At 33.8% G+C, this 18,178-nt stretch overlaps 1 protein-coding gene across 1 annotated transcript; it reads right to left on the bottom strand.

Moving 5' to 3' along the window:
• Positions 1-1,079: 1,079 nt before the first annotated feature.
• LOC120333394 (venom phosphodiesterase 2-like) lies at positions 1,080-15,470 on the bottom strand. The gene is made up of 21 exons (XM_039400811.2): positions 15,355-15,470; positions 15,015-15,084; positions 13,648-13,764; positions 13,017-13,077; positions 12,575-12,669; positions 11,921-12,000; positions 11,658-11,777; positions 11,258-11,430; positions 10,632-10,813; positions 9,775-9,968; positions 9,170-9,273; positions 7,714-7,777; positions 7,349-7,439; positions 6,229-6,395; positions 5,796-5,847; positions 4,920-5,083; positions 4,615-4,735; positions 3,577-3,654; positions 2,812-2,938; positions 2,236-2,422; positions 1,080-2,110 (listed from the first exon to the last, which is right to left on the bottom strand). Exons 1-21 carry the CDS (start codon positions 15,376-15,378, stop codon positions 1,778-1,780), a joined length of 2,604 nt encoding a protein of 867 aa, XP_039256745.2. The 5' UTR covers positions 15,379-15,470; the 3' UTR covers positions 1,080-1,777.
• Between the last annotated feature and the right edge of the window lie 2,708 nt (positions 15,471-18,178).

The raw sequence follows: 18,178 nt of genomic DNA, 5'->3' as shown, positions 1-18,178 counted from the left end.
ATTTGGATAAATCATCCGCGATCGAACTCATCATATATCTATATATCTATACAGCACCGAAATTACACATAGTTCTAACTTTATTCAAATTCAAACTGGTAAATGAATGAATGGTGGAGCGCCGAAACTATGATGTAATCTTAACTTTAATTAACTAATAATTATATGTGTAATTACAACTTTTATCAAGTGGTAAAGTCATCTCGATAATTTAGCTACAATTAGATTTGTATGCAAAAATAACATGTAAAGAATACTATTTTTATAGAAGTTTGTCATACTTTCAAATATGCTCAAATTTGCTTTCGCTTATAAGGATATAGTTATCACACCCAGATTTAAACTAATTTTCCTGTACTTCTTTCCACAAACATTGAATTTGAAATTTAATTTGAAATTGCTCTAGTTTTCAACAAGTGTATACTCATCTGTTATTTAGATGCTTAATCCGTCTAAATTGCATTTAATTGCCGGGTATAAAAAGTTAAAATGTTTATAGTAATTGCACACAGATAATTGATTTCCTTTCGAGATTCAAGTCACGACATATGAAGTGCTGAGGTTTCGCGTACTCGATTTTATTGTTACTTAGATTCAGAGTTTCTTGCAATTTTCTGTATGGAAAATAATTGCATCAAAACAAACTCGTAACATAAAGCAAATCTATTTTATGCTCTGTTACCGAGCTGCACCTAATTTATTTTTTGCGAATTTAAGCCCTATATTTGCAGTAAATTTATCTTTTTATCGTTCACTTGTTGTACCTTGGGTCGAGTGAAGCCTCGGTAGGGGATAATCACCCAAAAGCCGCAAACGTTCTAATATCAAATAATATTGTATTTAATACAATAGTTTCATTTTGGTGTCCAAATATGTAAATCATGCCTCTTTTTCGTGAAATTTCGAGAATGACAAAGCAATAAATTATTGCACTGATATTGCAACTTGAACATTATTCAAAATACATTATAGTCGAAATAACTCCACTTCCGATTAAGTATAGCACCTGTTGTCGCAGATCAAACAGGTGCACTAAGTCGTAAAACTACAACATCACTTAAAAAACAACACGATTTACAACGAAATGTTCTTTTATTTAGATAAATTAATAAAACACAATAATATAGAGCCGTTAAAATTGAGGACAAAGGGCTGAAACAATTTAGAAATCATTTCGATGGTATTTTCAAGAAATATGTACACAGAGATGGTTAGTAACTGCAAAACTTTAATTTTGAGACGTTTGGTGCTGGCAATCATGTAAACGTACTCGATCAGTCTTATTGTTTAATTTGAAGTAAATGGTTGCCGGTTCTATTCTGAAGTTGTTTCGAAGCTTCACGAATGTTAAAAGTTGCATGATTTTTAATGTCGAAAAGTATCTGTTTGTAAATTTAATATTTTTAACTATTTGTAACGACTATATGCCACTTTCTAATGGTTGCATAGTCACAAATTCTCCAAAATTTCATTATTTTCCTGAATATATAATTAATTTATGTAAAATGCATACAAATATTTGATTCGACAAACTTGGGTTGGGATTTTTGCACAATTCGGATCTTTCTGGCATATGTATTTCCGCATACTGCACGGTTACGAATCGAGTGAAGGCACAACTATGATCCCAACTAAATAGCTACTCTAATACAACTAATTTACTATTTTTAAAATCAGACGTACAAACTGAATATAGGTAAAAGTAAAATTGTTCTCAATTAATCAAGTATGTAAAAAATTATTGGCACAAACAAATAAAAAATTAGAAAACTATCAATCACAGAAGCACTACGTTACTGACAGCAATGAATATCTTACAGAGCAATAAAATATAAACATTGGACACAAATCTTGGAAATCCACTCGTTGTTGATATGAATGGTTTGCTGGTTGGAGTTACTCCCGATAAAAAATCTTGAACCCAGTCGTCTGCCATCTGAGGAATGTGCATTTTTGTTCTTATAGCAGAGAGATGACTATCAGTATTAGCAGTTGGACTAGAAACTTGTTTTGAGAAAAATGAGATCTTTGTTAAAAGCTCGACATCTTTAATCCTTGCAACATGTCTCTGGAGCAGTTTTGGAATCCAATCTTTTCGTGAAGTTCCTTCCTAAAATTAAATTGTGTTAGTATAATTTGTTTTTGAAGACCTTAGAGTTTATAGACTGATATTCATTTTAGGTACTCTCAAGTTGAGCGGTTCCTTTGGTATTTGTTTTTAAATATTTATCTCACCTGGTAACATTGAGGTTCTTTATAATTGGGTATGATAAAACTCAATACATCTATATTATCAATGTTTCCAGCGCAATCTTGAATACTTCGATCACCATTATAATCTTTGCATCTTGTCATGACTAGGAAAAAATGGGTCGGAATGGGAGTCGACTCACTGTCGTCATCTACCGTAAAACTTCCATTGCTGTATAAAACAAAATCTTCAATTCTAAGGGCAAAGTTAGGAATAGGCAATACGACGTATTCTTTTACTACACGTCATATTTAGATAATAAAACGCCAGTTTGTTGGTAGAGACACTTATAGGGTCTACGAAAAGACCCAACACGAAATAGCTGATTGCCACTTTGTACAAATACGTTTTCTTTGCCTTGCAAATTATATATTCGAAAGTACATTGCTGATATAAAATGATTAAATCAAAGCTGTTTTTTAGCTATTTGTTTAAATGCTAGAAGGATTTATTTGTATTTGCAGACTAGACTGTTTTGTACCAATTTGAATTGACAAGACATGGAAAACATCTAAAAACGAAATACACTTCATAGAGCAATGTATTTAAAAGTGCATTACCTTTTCCTTATATTTTGCGAATCAGCAATGCCGTTTGAGTCATAATCAAAAATTGGCCCAACGTCAACAGTTATACCATTGTAAAGATTTGCCCAATTATTCAACGTCATTGACATGTACTCCCATACTGTAAAGAGAAATTTTATTTTACGACAAAATTCAAACTACTGGTTACTTTTAGCATAGGAGAAGAATATTCAAATATATATATGGGAACACAGGTGACGAATCAGTACCGGTATGGCAATGCCTGCTCTGTAGCGTGAGCGGAATTAAGCGTCCCTGTATTTCATAAAAACCTTGTATTGTAATTTAAAATAAAACGGCAAAATACCGCATTCCACAGAGTAGTATACGATAAAATATTTCCCCTCTAGCAATTTTTCGTTTTCAAGTAATGAAAATTTGAAATTAATTGCAGTATTTGGAAAATTAGCGCATAAAATATTTCTTCTTATAATAACAACAATCATCCTTAAATAACAAAAATGATTGCAAACGATCCACTGTTCCCCACTTCGTTCATTCATTTTTTTTGCTCTTATATTATTAGGCTGTAGCTTACTGCCGGGTGGAAAAGGGTACAACTGTTACCGGTGAATACAAATGACTTCTGGTTCATGGAAAAATATAACAAGATTAGGGTTTTTTACGGTTTCAATTGTCCGAATACTGTTTAATATATATACATATATATAGTTTTATGAGCGTTGGTCTCTCCTTTAAAACCAAGACTGTTAGCTTCCGTTTTCAAATAATACTCACTTTCAACAAAAGAATCATAAGCAGGAGCTGTATTCGAAGTAATAGTTGCATCAGATATTGGCTCTTCTTCAGATAAACCTTAGTAAAATAGTAAATATGGATAGTCATGCTATATTAGTTATATTGTTACTTGCCAGTAAATTATATATATGCTAAGCAATTAGTGCCGCTAACTGAACATGATACGACGAGGCCGTTGCAGACCTTTGGTACGATAAATTTTTGGTAAATGAAAACTTTTCGCAATCCAATTCCAGCGGTTTCACGAATAAATATGATGGCCAAGTTTGTAAAACACTCAGGAGAGTTTGTGCGCTGAAAATCCATACAATAATTCGATAATATGATCACGACAGTGAAGAACAAGATTCCATTATTTTTGCATTCACGTACTTTCGCACCCGTACCCTGGAAATGACCGTAGGTGCAAATGTATAGGTGTGCGAATGTACGTTGGTACAAAAGTTCGAGGGTGCAAATGTTCATGGGTGCAAATGTACATGAGTGCAAATGTATATGGGTGCAAAAGTCCATTGGTGCAAATGTTCGTGAGTGCAAATGTACCCTACATGGGTACGGTTGTCGGTGGGTGCAAAAGTATACAGGTGCAAATGACCTGGGTGCAGTTTACGGGTGCAAATGTACTTAGATGCAAATGTGCTTTCACCCCCAGCAAAATGCACGGATTTAAACAGATATACGGTAACACGGAGCAACAAAAACCCGTCCGATCTTAACAGCAGTCCAGAAGGGAGAATCACATGATTCAGTGTCGTGGACAATGGTAGTCGGAGTCGAGCATAAATAGTCAAATTTGACTCATTGGGCAATATTTTAGTCAAAACAACAGCTCCGACGCTGCAAACACATGCACACGACACTAATTCAATATAAATAAATAAATCAACTAAAATGAGCAAAACCAGTCAGGTCATAAAATATAGTACCTTATCTGTGGCCCTAATTTTGTACAAAAACAACATCCCATTTAAAAATCGTGAAGTAATATATTGAAATAATAATAGTGCTGAGTTGTACCTGGATAGTACAAGTAAGTCCACGTTAGATCGTCATTAGTTCCTTCATATTGCGTACATGGGGTAGTGGCATTTGGATCAATCCGAACGTCAGGTCGCGAACACTTGCTCAGCATGGTTTTCTTTAAATAAAATTGACTATGCTTCAAGTACGAGAATACTATTATTAGCACTGTTTAAACACACCTCGACCACTCATTGGCGGTTTTTGCAAATAGTAAAATATAAACTGCAGTTGAAAGAAATATTATTTTATCAAAAAATCTAAACGTGTTGTAATAGTAAACATACAGCAAATGATCTTACCCAATTATTCCCCGCACTCAAGACAAAAGACACTAAACGTGTCATTTTGAGCAAGTTGTCATATGTGGTAACATAATTTCTCTGAGTCAATACACAGAATTCAGTATCTTCGTCAAACAAACGCGGTTGTCCATAAAGCATATTTTGAGCATTATACTGATTGGCTAAAAATGAAAAGAACTCGATTTCGCGTATTTCCTTTCGATATAATTCTAAAGAATCGCTATCACTAAGTGGAAAAGAAGTGCATCTGGCTGACATGAATGGGGTGAAAGTAGCTGAAGGTTGTTAAAACCAATAGCAATCACAAATCATGTTAAGACACAACAACAGTCATCCTTTTGTTCGCTGTCGCACTATTGAAAGGCATAAAAAGCGGTGAATTTCTGATAAATTCAGAACAGTGGTTTTAATCTTTTACTGATCGGGTACTGTTTTTTACCTTGGCCGCCTACCGTCGACAAAGACCTCTATTGGGGTGGGGAACAATGACACAACGAACGCAATATGGGACTATTTTATGTGGTACAACATTCTTTGTGACGTAACACGCAAGACGGACGTGGGCGATCTCTAAAGAGGACTGGTAGCGCTATAAACGCCGTTCAGCGAATATATACAACATAGAAGATAAAAAAAAAGCGTTGACGGTTTGTTTTAGCCAACTTAAAAGTTAATTGTTGCAATAATTCAAACCTAGCATACGACTTGAATAGCTCACTCGTGCCACTAGTGGTACGCGTACCACAGGTCGAGAACCGCTGCTTTGGGACATCACATATGATTCACAACAAATGAAACTTTTCTTTTTATAGTGCACTTAATTAGTTTTGTAACACTATTCGATATTTTTTTCAATTGAATATAAGTTATTACCTTGTGTCTCATCAAGGTTGAGCCTCTGATTTGCTTCGCTATCCGGAATTCCCTGGAAGAAACACACGGTGTAAATCACGTTGGAATTATACATTCATGACTGTGACTGAGCAAGTCGTTTATTTCCTTTTCATATCAATATAGAACAGAGAGCAAATTGTTCTTTGGAATTTGGTGCGCTCAAGGCAGAATGAATTTAAAATTAAACTAAGAAACTCTAAGTAATTTTAATTGTTTGTTAATGTACTGTAGTTTTTCACTACGAATATACAAATCAACCATCAAACATATTGCCCCTCCGACTGCACCAGCGACAAAAATAGCTACCCGGAAGTGGTAGATACTGCTCGAATAAGACAACACGTCTCCTTGAAATTGTAAATAGCAAATATTACATCGTATACAATGAATGTTATGGAGTGATCTTCCTTACCCCACACGGAGTGCATCCCAAATTCTCCTCACTCACATCTCCCGAGTAAGGACAAGTGGAAGACTGCATCCCTCCCCCTTCATTCTGGACAGATGGAGGTGTTACCAGTAAATCATAAACGCTTCCTTGTGTTCCATTGTTTTCAGCAGGCTCAATACCCAGTAATTCTAGTTAAATATTAATACATGAATAGAAATGTATATACAAAAAACTCATTTTGTGGAATTTATTTGATTTGGATATTTTTATCATTTGGCTAACAGTGTAGCTTTAGATTGGTAATTTATTGTGTACAGTTTTGATCCGTTCAAACTCACGCTACAAAGGCCGAGAACGCCAAAAAATCTGAATTAGATATCGCTTTGTTTTACTGAAACTTATCGTAAACTTTACTGTATCAACTTGGAAATTTTATTACAAGTAACATAACGATATCTGTGTATAAGTTGTACACTGTCATTCACTCTGTCGTTATAATATACGACAGTTGTATTGGTGTTTTTTGACGGTTTTTCACTGTTTTTAAGCGTTTTAGCAGGGTTATTGGTGTTTTTTGACGGTTTTTCACTGTTTTTAAGCGTTTTAGCAGGGTTATTGGTGTTTTTTGACGGTTTTTCACTGTTTTTAAGCGTTTTAGCAGGGTTATTGGTGTTTTTTGACGGTTTTTCACTGTTTTTAAGCGTTTTAGCAGGGTTATTGGTGTTTTTTGACGGTTTTTCACTGTTTTTAAGCGTTTTAGCAGGGTTATTGTTGTTTTTTACGGTTTTTAACTGTTTTTAAGCGTTTTAGCAGGGTTATTGGTGTTTTTTGACGGTTTTTCATTGTTTTTAAGCGTTTTAGCAGGGTTATTGGTGTTTTTTGACGGTTTTTCACTGTTTTTAAGCGTTTTAGCAGGGTTATTGATGTTTTTTTGACGGTTTTTCACTGTTTTTAAGCGTTTTAGCAAGGTTATTGGTGTTTTTTGACGGTTTTTCACTGTTTTTAGGCGTTTAGCAGGGTTATTGGTGTTTTATGACGGTTTTTCACTGTTTTTAAGCGTTTTAGCAGGTTATTGACAGTTGGTTACGACAGTTGTACTCTGTCGTTATAATATAGAAATGATAAAAAAGTGTGCTAATACCCGCGAATAAATTGTATAACTCGATGCTTTGAAAAGGTTTATTTCGAACGTAGTTTCTCTTCAGTTTCATACCATGTCCCGTAAAGAAGGCCTACAAAAAATTCAAAACCAGATTTATAATACAGATCAGACATAAAACTAAGATGTGTACAAAAATAATATAAAGTTAAAAGAGGTTTCACAGTATTATATAGAAAAATACGAACATGAGAATTGAAGATTCCCTTTCTATCAAACCTAAAACTGTTTACGAAAATTAGGTTTCCCCGTTAGGGATTCTGCCGCTCACATAAACTCTATTTGTATATCTAACAATAAAGTTATTTATAACTAAATACTATATGAATGAATGCTATTCATCTCACTCTCATATCAGGATAAGTTTCATCATATCCGTGACCCCCTAGATCACAATAATATGGTCTTTCTCTGTTGAAAAAATAAAATGGAAAATTTAAATGATATAAATCAGTGGTTCTCAAACTTTTTTAGTCCCAGAGCCGCATTTCAAACCTCAAAGTTATGAAGAGCCGCACACAAACAACGCAAGGTGAAATAGCAACAAACCTTAAGCGCGTATTTAAAATACCAAGTCATCGTAACAACAACACACGTAACAACTAGGGCTGGGCAAAATATTCGAATATCAAAATATTCCAATGGCATTTTACTATTCGAATATCCGGTACCACGTGACCTGCGCCGCTCTGCTTGGACACCGAACTCGCGCGTCTCCAACTCAATCGTGAATTGTGCAAGATTTCCCCACCGCACTAGCTATCAGAAAAAAACGTTAAATTCGAAAAGTCGTTGTCTTTGCGTTATGGTGTTATATGCTTATTTCCGTAAATTTAGAAACGTCAAACCAGATTAGGTATTTAAAATAAATTTCCCAGATTTTGAACTCCGCATGCTTGGTGACATATCTTTAGCTATTTCTTGCATTACCGAACATAAAATTGATTAAAATAAAATGTTAAAATGACTTTTTGGCGTTTTATTGTAAAAAAGTTGATTTTAGGTCGTTGGAAAACTCTAGGCATATAAATAGCATATATTTAAAAATAACACGGACACCATAGAAAAGTATGAAAAACTCAATTATCATTTTAATAAATATCTGCATCTCGGTTACCGTTCACTTTTTTACAAGCGGTTATAAGGAAGATCAAATCCAAGGCAGAGGATAAAACTCAAAATAAAATTAATTTGGTTCGGAAATCAGCCCCTAATGTATTCAACAGCTGTCGCTGATGTGAACGCAAGGGTATACTAAATACTAAAAAATCATTGAATTATTTGATTTATACATAATATTCGGAAATGCGACAAAAACTGAAAATCAACGAAAGCAAACAAATGGTTACAGCCATGAAAGTTAGGTGAAAAGTGTCCGAGTGGCCGCGAAAACGCTTACTGTTGCGTCACTATTGCATCTTGTAGATTAGTCAACGCTACGCCAATAAACACGGGGGAATTCATTCGACTGACTAATAGACTTGCGCATTTCAATTTCAAGTCAATGATTAGTTTTCAATGAAAAATTTTCTTTGAAAGTAAAGAATTTTTAAAGCATTAACAAGAGCCGCAGGAAAGGTTGTTGAGAGCCGCATGTGGCTCTCAAACCCTAGTTTGAGAATCACTGATATAAATCATCATTATATGTATGTTATTTGTATGTACTATATAAAAGTATATTCATTTAACTTCAAATAAATGTTTAGTGAGATAGATGCCGAGTTAGGGACAAAATTTGTCTCGATTCTAACAGCATATCCAAACTTCGAAACATATCAAAAAATCTGAAAATTTAATCCTTACCCGCCCAACCACCACTCGTCGTCAACAACAAGATGGACATCCTCAATCGATGGGTCTGTGACATAATGATATCGTTTTGGAAGATATTCGTATTTCAGGAACGCCTAAAAATGAATTGATTCATCGATTTTCTTATATATTCCGTGAAATACGGCATACGGCCCTAACATACCAGCATTTGGAATGCCTACACCAGCTGATGATTACTCATTCATACCAGACGCATTGTTTCCCTGATATGTAATAAATTGTATAGGCTATATTTGTGCTCAATGTTACAAGTTACAACCAAAAATTAGAAACATTGTTTTTACAATGTTAAACAGTTATTGCTGATAGATGCGTTATTAAAGTTCGATTTACATTAAACTACATTTTACATTCTCAGGTAGCATATAGATATTGTATGACAGACTTTATTTAATTAAATTCTCTGAAAAAAATCTCCCAGAAGTCAGAACTACCTTTCTTTCTGTCGGTGGCTTGCTGGTCTTAATTAACTTAAAGCACGCTCTGTGATGATTTATATGAAGAAATATGAAATATGAAAAATTGGAAACTGATGAAACACAATGTTGTATTTACTGCAATTTTATCAAACGTACCTCCCAATGCGTTTCGCTTTGTTTGCATTCCAACTTCTTTTTAACTTCTGTGGCGTCGAATTTATCCCAGAGTAATTTATCTTTACTCTTTCCAACTCTACCATATGGACCTCCATCAAAATATACTTCATTCATATTTATTCCGTAATCTTCTAGATATTTTACTTGATTAACGCAATCAACAGAAGCCATTCCTGAGACAACAATACTCAAAATAAGCATTGATTAAAGTGTAACGATAAGATAAGACTTACTGAACTTTTTCTTCATATTTGTCATAGTGTAAATATCATATTTTTTGTAGTAACTAGTTATGATGTAATATTTATTGATTTATTAAGTCAATCATAGAAGTAAGTACATAAACTTTTTATTTTTTTAAAATTGCAAACGGAATTTATCGATACCATATATTGTTTGGCCCTCACAAATGTATTAAATGAAGTATAAATGTCTAAACAATTACTCGTTGAAAAACAACAACTTCATAACAAAATGAAATTGTGAAGGGACTTCATGACTTTCATATAAATAAATGATTTTCAATTGACCTACTTACTAGTTGTATGGCGACTCGATAACATTTTAAATCAATTAGGAAATATATTAGGAATACATTAGGAATATATTTGCCACCGCACCTCTGATTATCCGGTCGGTTACGGTTTTCTCCATCATCAAGTCCATGCATCCGAAAACAAATAACTGAATTATAAACTAATCCCATACCCGACAGGGACTGGTATCCGGATGGGAAGGTCGTGGTTTGCCATTTGATTGAGCCGTCTTATCGGCTATCCCCTCCCCCGGGATAAATATGTAAATCCTAATCTATCCTATTATGAATAAACAATTACCATGATCCGATGTTATCATGAAATTAACACAAGTATCGAGTCCTCTGTCTCTGAGTCCATTCATTATCATTTCAACCATTTCGTCAACTTCTTTCAACTTTTGATCGACGAGGTTACTTTCTGGTCCAGTGGTATGGCCAGCTGAATCCACAATATCGGTGTACAACACAATTAAAGACGGTCTGAAACATTATTTTTCGTTGGTAAAAAAAGTTGAAAGTTTGAACTATATACCGTATATAAAATTTCACAGAACTCATTTTTCTGCTAATATCAAACATTCGGTTAAAGTTACGAAGACTCTAACCGAGGATCCGGATTCCCAAAATGACACAAAACACATTTCAAAAGCATAAGATTATGAATTTCAGACGTTTTGGTCCGCCCTCATCATAGTATCATTATATAATATCTCTTGAACCTTAAAAGTATCAGGCGCCCTCGTAAAGAACGGTGATATTATGTTACTTCGAGTTGCTGAATTTTATTTTCAATTTTAATAAAATCTTATCATTCAAAATCTGATAATCAAAAAGTACTCATATAATCATTAACTCTACCAAAATCAATTAAATCATGAAATACGGGTTTATATGATATTCAGACATCTAACCACCGATATTCACCTCTCTATTTCAGGTAGATCTAACCAATCAAGAACTTGGTATACTCTCTCTTCATTGTCAACTGAGCCGTCATAACGATAATAATAATCAGGATATCTTGTAATGTTGACGTCACTTCCGGGCCAGAAGTAAGCGGCAGTTTTTAGTCCCTGATTACTAGCTGAGACCCATATCTAAACAAAATATATTCCATAAAATAATTCAAAATCAGAGAAAAACAGTATAGGGGAGCCGGGTAGCAATTCGTTTTGAATATTAGGCACAATATGAACGAGGTAAACCGCAATCAATCGTTGTATAAATGACTATGGTAATTAAAAGTATACCGGATTTAACACTTATAAAAATCGTTTCAAGATAATTCGAACACAAAATAAAATATATAAAAAAGGCTTTATACCGGTTCCCCACGCCACCAATCTGGATTAAACGAAGAATCAGCACCAAGACGGAACTCTTCTCCGAAATTATGATTGTACATCCTGTTTGCGATGATTCCATGACTTTCGGGATAGAGTCCCTGTGATAAAAATTAATTTTTTATCAATTCACTTCTAACAAACACGATATTATACAAATGCATTTTTTCTAACTCGAAATATTTCCAGATTTTATTGAACCTGAAATCTATGGAAATATATAAATATATTTTTGCGCACTTACAGTTACAATTGTATAATGATTCGGGAATGTTTTTGTTGGATACACAGGAGTCATATACGGAACACTGACTCCACAGTTTGCTGTAAATAAAAATTAAATAAATTTATTAATCTATTATCATTTAACTGTGTATATCATAAATAATGTGTGCATCATGCACTAGTTAGTCATTTTGTACTTAACGTACGATGTTTAATGCCATTCTTTAATGATTAGTGAAGGCGGTTTGATGATGTCTTTGAGATTAGAAATAGTCAGTCAAATAGGTAATACATTAAAAATAGAAGAAAAGTATTTGGTTGCACACAAAAATTTTCTCGTAAAAAATAATTTATCACGTTTTTCAATCATATTTATAAGTGGATAATTGAAGCTATTTTTACTATCAAAATTCGTCACATGACCCTCAAAGCTCAGAAAAATAGAATAAGTTCCAGATTGGGTCATTATACCGGGTCAAAATAAAATCAATTTCTGTCGTTTTATTACAATGGAAAATCAAAATTATGGTATTCGTTCATTAAGTATGCGAAGTAAATAAAAACCTGTAATTGTTGAAAAAATAACAAAATCGAGAAACATTGAAACACTGAATTGAAGGTTATTTTAGAACAGCCACATTTTTTGCAACAATATTTGTTTGAATAATCTCACCTAATTTTGATATTGTCGGACTTAGATTTCGCTGGAGGTAAATATCTCGGAAGCCATCAATGGAAAGTAAAATAACAGGAACCGGATTAGAGAATCTGAAAAATGAAATGGTATATTAACTTTTTTCAACATGATTTACTGTATTTTTACTAGGTTGTAACGATGAAGAAAATAAAATCTACCACTGCCCATATTCACTCATATTTGATGATTCAACTCAACTAAGTTTGTTAAAATATCAAAAGATTTTGAATATGCTTGAATTGGATATTCAACACGGGGGAGTGGTCACCATGCACGTTAGTATTTGTCCTACTCATCTAACAAACCAATGAGTAAAACATGAAGGTTTTATTTTTAGTATGGGTTTGAACAGATATGTTGTGATTTATGGTAGTGTCCTATTCATTGACGCTTACATTAAATAAAAATAATCAATTACCCTTCAGGACATCGCATATCTTGAGATGCAGTGCATTCTGTTTCCGTCCACGAACTCCCACCTGTACCAAAATTTATGAAATAAAACATATTATTTAGGGTAAATTTCTCTATATTTTTATGTTTATTTAGAAGTGTGACAACGAGGCACCCAAACTCTATGGCATATTGCCGTTTCTAGTCCGACAAATATTTATTTGCCTGTGATAATCTCACCAGTGGTTCACATAACCGCTGGTCGGTTAGGGTTCTCCCCACCATCAAGTTCATGCAACTGAAAACAAATAACTAGCTAACTAATCCCGTACTTGACAGAAACTGGTAACCTAGTGGGATGCAGTGGTATTCCATATAAAAATAAATAACTAGCTAACTAATCCCATACTTGACATGGACTGGTAACCTAATGGGATTCAGTGGTATTCCATATGATTTAGCCGTCTTATTGCCTTCCATTTTCCCGGGGTAAAAATAAAACTCCTAATCTAAATGCTTCGTGTGCATTAATGTTAAACATCCTCTCATATATTATCATCTCTCACAGCGGTATGATGATATGGCGTATTTTAACGTTTACCACATTGGTCCAATTTACCGTTTCTTGTGATATCCTATAAAACATGCTGACATACCTTCACATGACTCAACATAATCGGTGCAACAACTCCGATTCACTTTACAATTACTTGAACAACTACATCGCGTTCGTTCCACTTCACATTCTCCCATGCAAAAGTAATTTCCATCCTCTATTTTGCAAGATAACAAAGTGTAAGCTTATTATTTATATATGGGGTGTCCAAAAATAAATGAAACCCACAAAATTGGTAATTGTATTTATTTATTTCGGGACATCTTGTACAGTATATACTATACCTAACCCATAATTCTATCACATTGCTTCTAATCGACGGAGTATATATCCTGTAATATCTGGTGTTTTTTATCATCTGTTACATGCCTTGCGGAAGGTCTTATTAACGGAGAAAGAGAGAGAGAGAAAATATTAAGATTTGTAAGTTTATCATTTCCGACTGAAGTGTCTTGGACTTTAAAGCTTTTTTTTTATTTGATTGAAAATGGTGACGATTATTAATGTATATGAGATCAACTTTTAATTATGAGAATCAATTTATGTTTAAAGCATCTACACTCCAAGTAACTTGAGAATCGATAAAATTGTAAAAAAACTCACATTATAAACCAAAACCGTTCCGACGCTAAGAAAACTATTTGAATTCAATTCCGAAAGAGAATCAATTATTAACAAAACAGTACTAATCTCAAAAAAAAAATAACCAAACCTAAGACAGGACTGTACCTTGATTCAAATCGAGAAGAGTGTTATAATTAGTATGGTATATCTTGATTGGCGGTTGTACAATTTTCTTTTGAATTGACCATTCAATGCGTAATTGAAAAAAAATGTTTAGACGTTATTAACGTCACTCTTGTGAAACAGAAAAAAGTGAATGGCGGGATGCAAAGACAGCATTTTAAATAAGTGTTTGAACAGCATAAAGTAAATATTTAGAAAGCTTACGAAATGCAAATGGAGGAAACGAAATGAGGTGAATGAATGAAAAACAAGTTAACGATTATTGAATTAGCGCATACACTACCATGCACATGCGGGGATGATAGCGTTGTTATAGCAAGTCATTGGCATTCGAACATAGAGATTTTTTACATCGATTACGGTCCGAACGACGACATCTGATATTTTTAATAACAAATAACAGTGGCATATATGTCCGATTTAAGAACAAATGAATGGTTGTAACTCCACACAAACTTGGCGTATATTTCTGTATTGTATCAAACAATACCACAAATATAGTCAACATTTTACATTATCAATCCACATAGAATAGAGGCAATGTTCCAATGTTAAACCAAAATAAAACACGTAAAAATTACCTCTTTATTCCGAAAAGTATAAAACTAAAAAAAACATGGTAAAATTATTTGTCGCGTATAATATTCCCCATAATAATACCTGGAGCTCTGGGGGCGACTTCTTTTGATACGCAAAAGGTTGAAATGGAGGCAATGACAACAAATGCTACCTGAAAATATGAATCAAATACTATTTAACGTTAACTTCCAATTATACACATATATAAATGTATGGCAGTACTTGTATTATCCTTGCGAGTTTGAGGACTTCGGATTTATTTAGTATTTGATTATTTCCCCAAAATAAATCTCCTCTTTGTGATCTTACTAGGGTGTGATATAAATATTTTCATCATATATTATTATAGCTCAAAAGAGGAAAAAATTATAACGCCCTTAATTCCATCATCTTTATGTCAAATATAAAAATATTTACTTACCGTTAACTTTGTACTAAATTTCATCGCGGTTTCCGAAATTAATGAAGGCGCATCACATACGACAACAGCGACAAAAATGAGGGATAAACAATCACGCAATAGTATATTAACTCAAGTGTTTTTCGAGATTTGAAAAGATGGCACTACAGCGCCACCTAATATATGCTAACGTTGGTACTATTTCCGATATAGTTGCAATGCAGTCTAGTTTTGTATTACGTAAAACAAAAAAAATAAACTCATAAAGCAAATAAAATTTAACAAACGTTTGATAGGGTACATTTTTTGATAAAAAAATCAAAAAATTGTGGTTTCCTCTACATCGTTGGAGTGTTTTCAGAACTTAAGCTCTGTCACATGAACTTCCGTAATCACTGTTTGAGCCAGTGTTTATCAACCTGGGTTCGATCTAACCCCTGGGGTTTGATTGAGCTGTTCCAATGGTTCGACAAAGGTCCTCTGCTATTTTTGCTATTGACTATGTCCAAACAGGAGAAAGTGCGCTTTGGCAGAAAACCAAGTGATTGATTGATAATTTTGCGCTGCGGAAGTAAGCCGGTCTCCATCTCCCAGGAGATTATTTCAAACATTTTGTAGTGAGAAAATAGCTTTAGTGCAAAGCGCCCTATGGTACTGAATTTTCTGGCTAGAATCATGAACAAAATTTAATAAATTTTTTTTGTAAAAGTGTTTCAGAAATTATGGGTTTTATTTATTGGGTCGCCCTAAACAAGTATCACGCGCTTGGCAATAAAAACTAGATTGGTAGGAAGCAAAGCGCTAATTGGCAATTGAAAACTTAGATACTATTCGCATTTACATAATTTAGTGGAAGATATGCACATTTGCTTTACAAATCACATTAGCCTCACTGCCCCACGCTGGATAATTCAATTATTCCGTTGCTTCTAGAAAGCGTGACTACCCACACATCGGGATATATGTTTGCGAGAATGCTTAATAAAAACAAGAGAGCTATGCTCAAATATATGGATACGTAGCGCCACCCAATGGCAATAATTTTGATGACGTCATAGCGAAAAAAAAAGCAATAGCCTTCTGGAGAAAAATTTTATCTTCAACCACTGAAAATTTCAAAGCAATTGGTCCAGTATTCGAAGAGAAAAGCGACTTTTTAAAAACGTGTCAAAGAACAAGAACAACAACAACAACAACATAATACTGACACGATCGTTATGTCCACTTCGTGTCCAATAACTAAAACAAATACTAACCGTCTCTCCACGGTATGAATCAAAATGTATTTTAGTATTCAAATCCAATCCTTATGTATATGGGAATCTAGATATCTCGATGTAGATATCAGCAACAACAATCTGATTTTTTTTTCCTTGGGAGGTGAATATTCCACCGACGTCATTGAAGGTAACACGTCGCCAACTTCCGAACGCAATAAAACAAGTTTTCTGGAATCATACGGAAGATCATGGGAAGGATATCAGTGATAACAGTAAAGTGAGACCAAGTTAGAATACGACACAGTTTTAAAGTTATTTAGATTAATGTAAAGCGTGTAATGTAGCTTACGTTACATTTTCTGAAGTTAGGGAACCTGTTGTGAGCGAGTTCGATACAACAAGGAACCGGTTCCTAAAATTTTGAATATCATCACTTGAATTAAATTTTAATTGTTTCTATTGATATTTTAACACCTTTGTGATATCGGCCCTTGGTAATCAAATATATTACACAAATTTATAAAGTTGATCCGTACTAACGGAGGCATGAAATATTCCAAATATTCGTCAACATGGACAAATAATGTCAACACTTTTGTGTAGCTTTTCGAAAGATATTCAGTGGGCCTAAAACATTTTCAGTATACGGTGAGGTAAATACGAGGTAGTCGCCCCTTGTTGCAATATGCTAGTTTGGCAATACGACATAATGCAACTACCATCATCGAATATGAATAAAAGAAGAACAACAATGAATTAGGCACAGTTGGAATCAGGCAAGAGACCTTGAAGTCAAGTGATTGTTTCTCCTTAAATGATTTTTGTTGCGATATCAAATGCTATTGTAGGCAGGTCACTGTGCGACTCATGTACCCTAACTAAAGTGACCATTACTATCTAATCATCTTTCATTTTTACTATTCTTCTATTATCCTTTCCATTACCATATTTGGTCACGTCAATACTTTGAATGTGATTAATCAATATATTTTTTTCACATTGCTAATTTTCCAAGGTTGTGTGTGACTCTATCAACCGGGTATAGCAAGGGATTATAATGGTTTCGGTCATGGGTTCTCAATCGTCGGCCCGCATATTTTTTTTCATTGGTTCCAATGGATATTTAATATTAATTTTGGTATTGTTTTCATATTTTGATGTATGTCAGACATCTATACATCAGATTGTCAGTTGTTGAATATACCTATATAGCTTAAAATGGATCTTGGTTCCTAATGTTACTGTTGGAATACTAGCTGTATGGGCACGTCAAGTATCAAAATTGTCGTCAAGTATTAAAATAAAATATTGTCGTCTAAAATTGGTATTTACTTTGTTCATGATACTTCCATGCAATATATTTTTATCATGAAATATTTATTTTCTAATCATTTCAATATTTCGTTGTCGGTCATGTCCTATGATTTTTTCCGACCCGCGGCGTAAAAATTTTGAAAACAACTTGTAATTTTGAGAGCACGAGACAGATATCAAGAGTTATGTCACTCAAGCCGCTGGAGTCTTTCTTAATGGAAAAGAAAATTGAAGTTCCAAGAGAAAACTATTGGGCAGGACTGACAAAAATTTTGATTTGGAATCGAATATAACTTTGTCATATTTTTGCA

Source organism: Styela clava, chromosome 13, assembly GCF_964204865.1.
Source record: "Styela clava chromosome 13, kaStyClav1.hap1.2, whole genome shotgun sequence".
In the NCBI taxonomy this organism is placed as follows: Eukaryota; Metazoa; Chordata; class Ascidiacea; order Stolidobranchia; family Styelidae; genus Styela; species Styela clava.
The sequence above is the reverse complement of the archived record's forward strand: the minus strand, read 5'-3'. Positions and strand labels throughout refer to the sequence as shown.

Bases quoted from the DNA above. Each gene is read 5' to 3' on its own strand.
- LOC120333394 (XM_039400811.2), bottom strand. From the start codon at position 15,378: ATGAAATTTAGTACAAAGTTAACG. The intron at 11,431-11,657 runs GTATAAAGCCTT...TATTTTGTTTAG, and splicing joins ATTGGTGGCGTGGGGAACCG to ATATGGGTCTCAGCTAGTAA. The intron at 5,084-5,795 runs GTAATAACTTAT...TTTCATTTTTAG, and splicing joins CAACCTTGATGAGACACAAG to CCAATCAGTATAATGCTCAA.